General features: G+C 40.2%; 1 protein-coding gene across 2 annotated transcripts in view; it reads right to left on the bottom strand.

Moving 5' to 3' along the window:
- Positions 1-12,429, bottom strand: part of LOC139637136 (collagen alpha-1(XI) chain-like) — a 41,856-nt gene that overhangs the window by 23,371 nt on the left and 6,056 nt on the right. For both annotated transcript variants that reach the window (XM_071505688.1, XM_071505687.1), the window contains exons 2-6: positions 3,222-3,389; positions 2,984-3,075; positions 2,715-2,836; positions 2,291-2,453; positions 1,087-1,209 (exon numbers count right to left, since the gene is read on the bottom strand). In XM_071505688.1, coding sequence (XP_071361789.1) covers positions 1,087-1,209; positions 2,291-2,453; positions 2,715-2,836; positions 2,984-3,075; positions 3,222-3,345 — 624 coding nt within the window. In that variant the 5' untranslated portion in view covers positions 3,346-3,389. The remainder of the gene's footprint in view (positions 1-1,086; positions 1,210-2,290; positions 2,454-2,714; positions 2,837-2,983; positions 3,076-3,221; positions 3,390-12,429) is intronic.

Here is a 12,429-nt window from a genome sequence, read left to right on the forward strand (position 1 = left end):
GCTTATATACACAAACAACATGGAAATGGAAACAGACAGATAACTTTTAGGACATAAAGAATGCCCACTGAGATATCAGAAACACAAAATGAAGAATATCATCAAAACTCCAAGAAAAGTGTGGCATGGGTTCTTCGTAGTACAGCAACAGCTGGAATGGGCTCAATATTTTTTATTTTGGTTTCTTTGAGGCATGCACATTTCAGCATGACAGCTTCATCAGTGCCTCAGTCCTATGTTTTCCATTAACTTCTTCCAACTGAATGCACTTCTGGTGATGTTACAAAAACATTCTTATATCTGAACACAATAAACCAGGAATCCTGGAGTGTTTTGCGCTGTAAGCCAGATGATGAATCAAACAGAAGCAGCGGAAGAGGATTTGAAACCTTTCCCAGGAGTGCAGAGCACTGGCACACAGAACCTGGCAAAGGATACTGGAACAAGAAGCCATGTAGTATTATCTCACTACGAAGAGAGAGGGATGCAGAGAAAGTCAGGATGAGAGCTCAGTGGGCACTAGCAGCTCTTTATGTTTCATAACTAACAGCTAGTGATAAGATATTTAAGTGTGTATGTATTTGTCTGAATTTGAAAGAAAAAAAACTGATATAGATATAATCTGCACATGCAAATGCTGTATTTACAGTATACTAGAAACAAAATGGTGTTAAGCTAAATATCTGAGTAACTCTCCATGAAGCAGATGTTTCTTCACAGCCCACTGTGACCTTTTAATTCAGTTTACCCAGAGGATTTCTTAGTGTAAATGTATGACAGAAAATAATCGCTCATCTTTTTGTCATATCTACCTTCTAAACTGTACATAAATACCTGTAATAGTTTCCCTCTTACAAATGAAACCTTCAGGGCTCCTTCACTTCACAACAACAGTCTGGATTTATAACATTCAACACGTGAAATGCCTTCCAGTGTGTGTTGTGTAAGGAATGGGCCCGCTAACCAAATGACTTTATCCCAGGTGGCTGATATGATCTCTGACCATTTGCTGTTCAAATCTTCAAGTTGACATGTGGTGCAAGTCTCTCTCTGTCTTCTCTGACTGGCTGTTAGAAGGGGACTTACCTCCTCGGCCTCTGATAATATGCTGTCGTAGGGCAAAGGTGCGTCACAGTCTGGGATGTAGTCCTGGCAGTACGTCTCTGCTGCTCTGGGGTCATCGACGATCAGGAGCTGCTGGATGTCTCCCTGCGTCACAATAACACACCCAAACAAGACTGAGTGTTAGTGAAACCATATGAGCATCACTGACAAACATAAAGTGTCACTTCACATTATGTCATTAATGACATGAATGACATGTGATATCCATGTGTCCCCCATGTCTTTATCTTTGGCTGGATTTGTTAATTTAGCCAGATCAAAGTGACAAAACAGGCTGACTGGATTGTTGACGTGCAGTTAATCATCTTAAGACGTTCAGTCTCAAGTGGTGCCAGCACATTAAATCCACAGACAGACACAAGCTCTTTCTCCTATTCTACACATGCACACACACACACACATGATCCGCACACATGGAAGGGAGTCCAAGCCAAACACTGTCTGGGAGTTGTTCAGTTAAACAGATGGACCACCTGACACTGAAAACAAAGGTCAGAGTTCACACTTGAAATCCATCAAAATGACTTCACACTGATGAGGATGCAGCAGAAACAGAACTCATAAAAGTCTACAAAGATTTTACACAGCTACAGATTTGGGAAGGATTTTTCCAGTGCTTATTGTGAATAATGTACAGGGTTTTGTGGGTTTAAGCAGTTAGTAGGTGTTGAAAAGCCAAAAAAGCTAAACTACTGATGAGCTCAAAGAATAAACACTTATATTAAACTGCAGCTCTTTAATTTTTAATGTTTTATCTGTTTTACATTTAAAAACTTTGCAGTTTTACTGCAGGGTTCTGGCACTCACGTTTTGGAGCAGTGGTGAAAGTGCAGTACATCCAAATAACCACTGGACGGCAGTGTAAGGAGAAAAGCTTTCATCCACTTGTCACAATTTGATGGATAAATCAAACAAGCCACAGCAGGCAGAGACACTTCCTTACCACACAAAAAACGTGTTGTGTGTTTTCTTTCTTTGTAGTTTTTGCCAAGTTTTTTTGGTTTTTATGAAAGCCAAACTTTACACTTAACAAGGTAAATGATCTGGAGATGATGATCTTCCCTTTATTATGTGAAACAGTGTTGCAGTTTCAACTCTACTCACTATACTCTTTGCCTCCATATCACATTACATAACATACTGAGACAAATGCACACATTCCTACTTCAAACACATCTTCGTCCAGCAGTCGAGTTCCAAACACGGTAACTCCGTCTGTGCTGACGTGGGCATCACGACCTCTGAGCAGGTCCAGGGTGTCCAGCTTGTCACAGTCCAGGTAGAGAGTCACAGACTGGCCCTCCACACTGTATGCTACTCTGTGCCATCTGGTAGGAAAGAGAGTGTTTTTAGAATCCTGCAGCAGCCATGATGAGGGAAATTTTGTAGCATGTGTTTTAATATATGTGATTTAAGTGATTTAAATAGTACCTGAGAATGTCGTATAATGGTTTCCTGCATGTTGTTTAATTAACATTCTTTTCTCTTTTTATTATGGCTCTGCATGCCTTTAAATGATCTTAATAACTTCTACACAAGGCAAACACAAAAGTGTGTGTGTGAGTGCTGGTGTGTGCGCAGTTACCCACTTGCCATCAGCCAGGTTGATCTTCCTAAAGGTGGGATAAAGTTCGGGAGGTGGCTGCCCCTCATGGTCCTCATACAGGAAGACAGGAGAACGGCCGACCTCAAGACCCAGCTGCTGTGTGCCCTGAGAGACATGGAGACACAGAGGAGGGAAGGAAAGATAGATGATGGGATAGAATGAAAATGGCAATTTTTTGTTAGTGTGCTCAGGCTCTTTATGTTTGGCTATATCCCGTTTAGACTGAGATAATGTAGTGTGTATGATGCATACCTGCATGTCATACAGGGAGAGGAGAAAGACCTGTGAGCCTTTTGCAGCTCTAACTGTTGTCATCACTGAGAAGTTCATTGGGAATGGTGAATCTAGTGGGGATGGATGCACAGACACACACACACAGACATACAAACAAACACATTAGGACACAGGATCTTAATGACCAAATACATCCATACCTACATTTAGCTTAATTAGTTTCTGTATCAAAGAAACCCACGATATTTAAACCTACCAGGGAAGAGTTGCTTGGTGGGCGCGCTCAGTTGAATCTTCTTGTCGATTTTAAAGGAGAGGTCTGTCTCTTCTCTGCCCTTCCTGCTGGTGCACAGACCAGCCTCCAACGACACACCCTCCATGTCCTCTGACAGCTCCAGGACCTTCAGGACATCAATGGGATTGGCTGCAAAAACACAAGCAACACTTTGACTGAGAGGAAGGTTGGGTTTGATTGAAGCTGTTCATCAAGGCGTTCACCTAGCGAGCATCTTCATTCAAGGTTGAAGCTGCTGAAAGAAAAAGGCTGCTTAAACCTTATTTTTGGGTAAAACACTTGGCTTTTTTTTAAATTTTCAGCATTCTAAACTTGAATGAAGGTGTTGGCATTCGCCTAGCCAGCACCTTCATTCAATGTTTAAACTACTGGAAGAAAAACATTTTTTTACCCTTTTCTTGGCCAAAAGGAACCTGCACAGGTCTGTCCAAGAATCATGCATTGGCAAGCACAACGATTTGTTCTGCTTCCCACAGCAAGTGGCAGACATTCAACACAGTTAAACTCTAGCTGCAGCAGCAAAAACAGGGAGTATCTGTGCTTGTTCATGAGTAAGTGGCAACTACATCCTCCTTCATTTTCTGCTGCTGCCACTTCACAGTCTGACAGAGACATTAAAAGGCGCTGCCTCTGTGGAGAATTGGAAGCTGTGACCTTTTGTCACGAAGCAGAAAACAAAGACTGACGCACTCACTCAACACACTCACTGTCACACCTCAAACTGCCTGCATATAAGAAATAAGATACAGTGAAAAGCCAATCATTACAAGTATGTTTTAAGTTGCTCTTTAACAATATTGTTGAACTGATACAACTGGATAAAATTTGATTCATAACTTTGGTTACTGACAAAGTTTTTTTTTTTATGTCTAGTCTGTGTGGAATTATTGAGAAAATATAAAGGCTGGGATAGGATACCTCTAGGTAACTGTGTGGGTGATGAATATCACTTTGTTTTGTACTAACAATGTGGGAAAGTACTTGCCAAAGTATTATCTAAACCATTCATCCATCTCTGAATTAATTTCGTTATTACATTTATATAATACAGAAGTGAAGACAGTTGTACTTTTGTTTTGATACATTCGTGCCAGATATTGTTCTCACCACAGGATGAGGTCCACATCCCCACTGAGAGTTAGGTGGTGAGCAGCACTGAAACTGTTGACCAAAACTATGTTTGAGGTGTCCTGTTTTTAAAGCTGCTCTAATCACTATTGTTTATATTAACAATGGATCAAACACTCTGCATTTACTTTTAGCCAGTTTTTGCTTATTTATGACTCAAAACCTTCTCATATCGACCTTTTTTACAGGCACAGCAAACAGCTGTTTTTGGCAAACAACCTCTGAGGAACTCGCTGAGCATTTCCCACCCAGCATTAAAAGACAGAGTAATTGCCCAGCTGATGAGCATCAAAAAAGGGTTTTCCTTAGCAATGATTTAAATACATAAACTGACAACCTTCTCTAAATGTACACAAGTGTTTGCTGTCGTATGATGTTACATCTAAGATGTGTACTTCATCAGTAAGACCATGCGTTCTCCGTCAGTCTCTCTTTCTGGGACACATAACTTGTTGCAGAAGCTTTGTGTAATCACATGATAACGCCCATCTTGGCACCGATGCAAGCAACAGTTGGCATCACACAACAAAGACAAATACAAGAGGGCTATAAAGGATACATGTGTTCTGACAATGATTTGGCCCAACGGCGCGCGTACACACACACACACACACACACACACACACACACACACACACACACACACACACACACACACACACACACACACACACACACACACACACACACACACACACACACACACACACACACACACACACACACACAAGAAAACACAAAAGGTAGTGAAATTTGGAACTCTACAGATGCAGATCATAGTTTAGGCAGAAATGCTCAACATATGCACCACACATGAGATTTCTTTCACACACACATTTCTCTGAGGACTGTGGACACAGTGGTCACAGAGCTCTGAGATGGCCTAAGCAGTACAAGATGGGATGTGAAAGAGGAAAGTGGGGGGAGAGACAGGAGAGAAATGTGCAATATACTGAAAGGGAAAAGAGAGAGAAGGGGGTAAAGAGGGAAAATAGAAGAAATAATAGATGGTAGGGGAGAGGAGGGCATGCCTCTACTGGTGTTGCTTCTTTTCACACGTATTTCTGAGGCTTACGTAAACCCTCCATCTGCCTTGCACCTTTCAACACACACACACGCAGTCTCACACACGCAGTCTCACACACACACACAAACGTGCATGTGTAAGCACACATGAGGTTGGCATAATGTCTGAGTCTGACCACCAGATGTATTTGTTGCCCATTTTTTTCAGTTTGTCCATCTGCTTGTCCATCTGTCCACATGTCTGTCTGTCTGCCAGCCTGCCTGCCTGCTGGCACTGTCAGCATGTAACTCTGTCTTTCATGAGCTCGCCATCACATTAGTTAGTAAAACTTCCAGTGATATGGTGGCCCACTCATGCAGTAAAAATCTCACGAGTGCCTTTTTTTTTTTATGGTCTGAGAAACATCTGTAAAAAAAAAAAAAAAAAAAGCTGACATTAAGGAGAATATTGTTTTCAATGATTTCTGCACTGAGTTGATGTCATACATGACACAAAATGTACTGCTTGACCAGAAAAATAGAAACACCTGTGTCATGTAATGCAATGCAATACAACAGTCCTATAATACGACTGCTTTGTTCAGAGTAAAATGTTTGTTTTAATGTGAGTTCAAGATAAGGTGCTAATAAAGTATTGAGTTCTTTTTAGGGGAATTTTGGAGGCAAAACTCAGAATAAGCATCGGGCCTTCAGAATAAAAGTGGGGAATTATACTTCTGTAAAATAAGTATTAAAGCATCATACCTGCTCAAATCAGATTGATATTTTGGGAATATATATATATATATATATATATATATAAAGTAAATATATATATATATGTTTCAGGACCACTTACTCTCATTTATATATATATATATTTACTTTCTTAAAAAGCGTTTTTAAGTGTTAAGATTTATATCACTCTTACATTTGTCCTTAAAAATATGAAGTTACTGCCAGCAGACGGTTAACTTAGCTTACCACAAAGACTGGAAAGAGGAAGAAACATTTAACCTGGCTCTGTCCAGATGGAACAAAATCTGACTACCAGCACCTCTAAAGCTCCATAACATAACATGTTGTATATATCTTGTTTGTTTAATTCCTGGAGTTTGTCCTTGTTGCCAGGCAGTCACTGCAACCGACCAAGAAATAGTGCAGCATGTAACCTGCCATAAAACCATAAATAAGTGTTTCTACACTTATGCTAAGCTAACCATCTCCTAGTTGTAGTATAGTGTTTTATTTTGTCAGATTTTAGCATGAGAAGCTGCTAACATGCTTATCTTAAAGCCATAAGCAGGCTATAAGGCAGCTCCTGGTGTTCACACATTAGAGAACATGGTTAGATGTAAGAGAACCTGACACACAAGAAATGTGTGCAAGAAGAGGGGCTTCATTCATACATACCAAGAGATGATCGGCAGCACTGACATCTGAATGCAGCAGAGGACAAGACGAGACATGGAAAGTCTATGTGCACTTAAACACATCAGGTAACGTTTCGCTGTGCCGTTGATGCATGTGCATGTACAAGCACAAAACAACATCAGCATAATGTGGATATGAGCGCGCACACACCAACACACACACACTGTACATATACTGTGTTGTACATACACAAGGGGGTGTTCTGGTCTCCATCAGTTCTTGCTGTTATCCTGAGGCTCCAAACTTCAACGTGAGGGGCACCATGATCAACATGCACACACATGCAGAGTATGTCAGATGTAAGCCTCAGCATAAAGCGGACCAACTGTAGTTTGAACAGAAGGACCCACAACAACAGTGAACTATTCAACAATCACACATAGATAGATGTTTTTAGAGTTTATCTTTGCTGTGGGAACAGTGACATTGAACAGACAGGTTTTTAATTTATTGGCTAACTGGTGAAATTATGACCCCAAGTGTCCATTGTAAACATCCATCACAGTTCGCTTCCAGGCTTCCTGGTTCAACTCTTACTTTGAGGGATTAGTACAGATGTTTCAGGACCACTTACTCTCAGTTTTACCTCCAAATAAAGCAGGTTAGTTAATCTGACAGGACTGCTGCCTTGTTTATAACCTGTCTGAGGAGGCCACTGTCTTCCATTAGAGATCCATTTATGCTACATCTGTTCTTATTGGGTTAAGGTTCCACACTAATGTACACGGGACACACAAGTAAGTGGAGCAACACATTAACAAACACAGACAGACAACTTAATAGCCGTCATATTGGAATGACTATGGACTTTCTGGAAACCAGATGTGTGTCTGTGTTTGTGTGTTTCTGTATATGTGTGTGTGTGTGTGTGTGTGTGTGAGAGACCAAAGACTGGGTAAGGTCTCTTTTGTGTACATGAGTGTTTGTATGTGTGTGTTTGTGATGAGTCTGTCATTATCTCGGTGATGGCGAAGAATGCAATAACACTCCCCTTGCAGAAACAAGAACTAATGTTTAGTCGAGCCTCCTACACCCCTGCACACACACACACACACACACACACACACGCACACACGCACACACACACACACACACACACACAAACACACACATAAAACAGCCACCACACAGGGGTTCAAATCCCCCACAGAAGATTTCCCCCAGGAGCCTGTCATTACAGTCCTTTACCTCTTTTACTCTCTCTCCTTTTCACTCTCTCTGTCTGCTGCTTTTCTCAAACGTCCTTCTCAAACATCTGACATGGCTCCTCAGAGACTCAACCCGACGAATAATAAAGAGAGGGAGATGAAAACCAGAGAGAAGAAGAGGCTAGGAGGACAGAGACAGAGGGAAGACTAGGATGGTGGGACCATATGTTTTCTTTCCTCCTTGTTCAGCTGGCTATGATCAAAGAACCGCACTGGATAGTCTCTCCTGCTGTCTGATACACACACACAGACACACACTAGTCTGTGCATACAGCGCACACACATGCATTCACTTAGATGAATCCTTAATATCTGCTACAGAAAAAGGGAATAAGAAGCCTGCAGACAGTCAGACATGTGCTTCCTATCTCCTTCGAGGAAACTGTGGCACTTGTGTTCATCTCTAGTCTCAACATCTCAGTTATAATCACTTCTCTCACTCCAAATGAAAAACGATGGGTGTCACATACATTCATTCCAACAAAGTCCGTCCTCCTCTCAAACACAGATCAAAGACTGCATCAATATTTGTCAGGCACAGGGCTCCAGCACTTCTCAGACAGCTACACATAGCTTTATGTGGCTCTGTGCTTTATTATTGTTGGATGTTGCATCATACGGAGACTTTGATTTTGGAGAACAAAGAGTGAGGCTATTTTTCAACATAGGAAAGATTTATAACACTTGCTATGCCAGAGGGCAAAGTGTATGATACAATGCTATAAATGATGATCATCAGCCTTTGGTTTTTTAATTTTTTTACACCAAAACATGATTGACAAAACAAAATAACCTATATATGGAGAACTGATATACTAGAAGTTACTGTGCGCCACAAATAATGCCTTTATTTGATCAGAGAAATTAATTTAGAGATCAAATTTATCACAAAGACTTTATTGCAAACTCAAACACCCAATCACATACTGGAAAAATGCTGCCGCGATTACGACACTCATCTGGAGCGTGTGTGATCAGGTGTGTTTTGTGGCTGATTAAGAAAACTGAATGCCTTGTTTGCTCCAAGGTAGCAGCCTCAAGGTTCTTTACATAATTGACCAAATATTCCAAAATAAAAGCATGTCATGTTTAATGATAATGTGAAATACTGACCATCACTAGCAATAAATGTTCTGTTTCTGGACTCCAAACCTGATGGATCTTTGGGTTCCTTGTAGAAACATACAAAGAAAGAACCAAAGAACCCATTACAATCCGGCTCATATTGCTGAGCAGTGCAGTTAAATGACTTGCTCCATACATCAAGTTGCAGCTGCTGCTCTTCAAACTGATATTTTTTCTGCCAGTTGTTGGTCACTGTCACTGAGTTATAAGTTGAAAAAACATCCAGGTGTCACCTTTGATTTAACAGCTTGTGGACAAATTCAAGTCAATTCTGTCTCTTATTTATACAGTGTTAAACCTGGTTCCAATTATTTACACAGACAGTGTTAAACCTGGCTTCAATCATTCTATTCTCACTGGTGGGTCTTGTTTTTGCCCTTTACAAATCAGACTGTTTTCTGACTGGGACTGGAAAAGGCTGAATGCAGACATTACAAACCAGAGTCAACTGTATTTGTTGAAAACTAGGACAAATCTGCCTTGAATTTTAGCTGGGCATAATAAGAAAAAATGGTTTAATAAATGGCACTAACTGTAGTTTCTAATGTCTAGATGTCTAGTCTAAGTCTAAGTCTAAGTCTATATCCATGCTAGCAGCACTGCAAGGCTGAACTTAGGTACAGCAGTGCATTGAGCTGAATGCTAATGTCAGTATGCTAACATTTTGGCATTTTAGCAGGTATAATGTTTACCATGTTCACCATCTTAGCATTTATGGCATGTTAGCATCCCAACATTTGCAGCTGAGGCTGATGATATGTCACTATTTATGTCACTATTCTATGCAATAGTTGTTGATATATTTCAGTCTGGACCAAAGTGGTGGACCTAAGTGGACCAACAGATGTGCAATCCTTAGAAGTATGCCTCTAGTGTCGCACTAACTCTACAGGTGTCTAATGTGTCCAAAAAAATAATAATAAAAAAACCACCATGGTTGTACACCTCCACCAAACAGTTAAGTTGCAGAAACTATGGTCACAGCTCCCCTTCTACTCCTGAGTTAGGCTACAGCATTGAATAACAGCCAGATGTATTTTTGCAAAACATCATGATGTCACAGAGAAGTTGACCTTTGACCATCTGGATATAAAATGTCATCACTTCATTATTTTATCATATAAGACATTTGTGTTAAATTGTGTCACAATTAGTGTATGGATTTTGGAGTTATGGCCAAAAATGTGTTTTGTGAGGTCACAGTGACCTAGAACTTTGACCTTTAACCACTTGAGTCCAAGTGGATGTTTGTACCAAATTTGAAGAATTTCCCTCAAGGCGTTATGGAGATAGCACTTCCTGAAAATGGGATGGCCAGATGGACAACCTGAAAACATAATAACTTCAGCCACAGCTGTTGTCAGCACTGACTGGACAAAAAAGACATCTGTCAACTTGGTGAAATTTTGAAGCCCAAACGGTAACTGTTTCATCAAGAAAACTGACAGATTAATAAATAAAGAAAAAAATTGTTAGTTGCACCTCTAATCTTATCATAGCTAATATAAGAATCATCAGAAGAAATCAGGCTGTTTGTGCTCATAGATTACAAACAAACAGTGCAAAATACAGGCCGAGTTCTTCTCCATCCAAATGCTTTTAGCATCCTGAAATTAAACACACTCTGGACTAAAACATTGCTGTCACTCAATCATAACAGTACAATGACAAGAGCATCCAACTGCACCAATGCGAACATATTGGAGCTCAGTTGTCTTCATGTCATTATCAGTTTGTCATGTCTGTTGTGAAGAAAGCCTTCAGACATTCCACACTGCTCTAACTGACCGCAAAACCTGATTTAAACAATTCTGCTCAAACAGTCAATTACAAGAGCATCAATCATCGCACAAAACCTTTTCCAAATCTATCATTTGAGCAGGCAACTCCACACATGTTGTTTAGCTAAGTTGGGGGAACTATCCCATCTGCTACAGTTCAACCTAGCAAGAAATCAAACATAAACAGCTGCTTTGTATGTTCTTTCCCAAACACACAGACAAAACAGACACATTTTCTTTGTCAATCCCAATGCTTCTAGACTGACCTGGATGCATGTATTAACACAGTGATACGTGAACTGCAAGAAAAACCACTCCTTCAATTATTGAGTTATATGCAGCTTTGGACTTACTGTTGATGTTTTCATGTCTTTGTTTCATTTTAATCTCTCTCAAGAAAATCTCCAATTCAGATTCTTCCTTCATTGTGTGCTTGCAGTTGTTTAAAACCCCTCCAACGTATCTTGGATTGAACAGAAACTTGAATCAGCTGTGGCTTGGCTTCAACTCTGGTAATTCTGGCTTGTTGGAAAACAGTAAAAGAAGTTAAACATATGGACCATAAACACCGAGCCTTGACTTGACTCAACAGGAATTTCACTAATATTTATCTTAACCTAACCTGTATGGAAACTCATGAACCTCTGCACACATTATGGCCTTTTGGTGAAGCTCTTGTGAAAAAATTACAGATGCATGACTTTCTGCAGCCTCCCCAGTTTGAGAGTGACATTATCAGTGACAAAGGTGGGACGTAAAGGGGAAATGGCCATAGCAAAGTGGGGAGAAAATGGCTACAAATGTAGAAAAAAAGAGTTCAGCATCTTAGTTTAGTTTATCACGCTGCTCATTTGCTCATGAGTAAACACAAAGCAGCTAAAGCATAGTTGGGGTTGTTGTGAATGTCATTCAATCTGATGATAGCACAGGACATTAAGATTTAAGGGATCACATTAAGTTATTACAATTAATCTTGAGGGAAACATGAATGTACAAAAATTTCGTGGCAATCCATTCAACAGACGGTGACGAACTGATACACCGACATTACCATCCCTAGAGCCATGCTGCTAGCGTGGCTAAAAATATCTAAAAAGATGATTTTCACATAGTCACATGTGGTAGAAAGCTACTAGTCTGTTAAAAGTTTCAACCGTGTTGCACCTCTGGCCATTTCCCATCTGTGATGTCACAGCAGGTGTTTCCCATCACCTGTCAAATCAAAAACACCCGCTGTTACATCACTGATTGAAGTGTGACCAGAAGAGAATTTTTCTGAATTTCCAATGTTTGCAGACCCATACAGCAACTGATTTTATTAAACTTTAGTCTTTTTGTTGTCCTAAGGTTAAAATGGAAAGTTTAGTTGACAGTGACAGTGAAATATAAGCAACGCACAATGGAAAGGTGAAGTATCTTATACTTAGTAACATGAGCCTACCTGGCTGATTTTCTCGCAGGGCACTGATATTATGTTTATATTCTGCT

The sequence above is a fragment of the Trachinotus anak genome, unplaced genomic scaffold (genome assembly GCF_046630095.1).
Source record: "Trachinotus anak isolate AG129_WGS33_773 ecotype Australia unplaced genomic scaffold, CSIRO_AGI_Tana_v1 ptg000019l, whole genome shotgun sequence".
Classification (NCBI taxonomy): domain Eukaryota; kingdom Metazoa; phylum Chordata; class Actinopteri; order Carangiformes; family Carangidae; genus Trachinotus; species Trachinotus anak.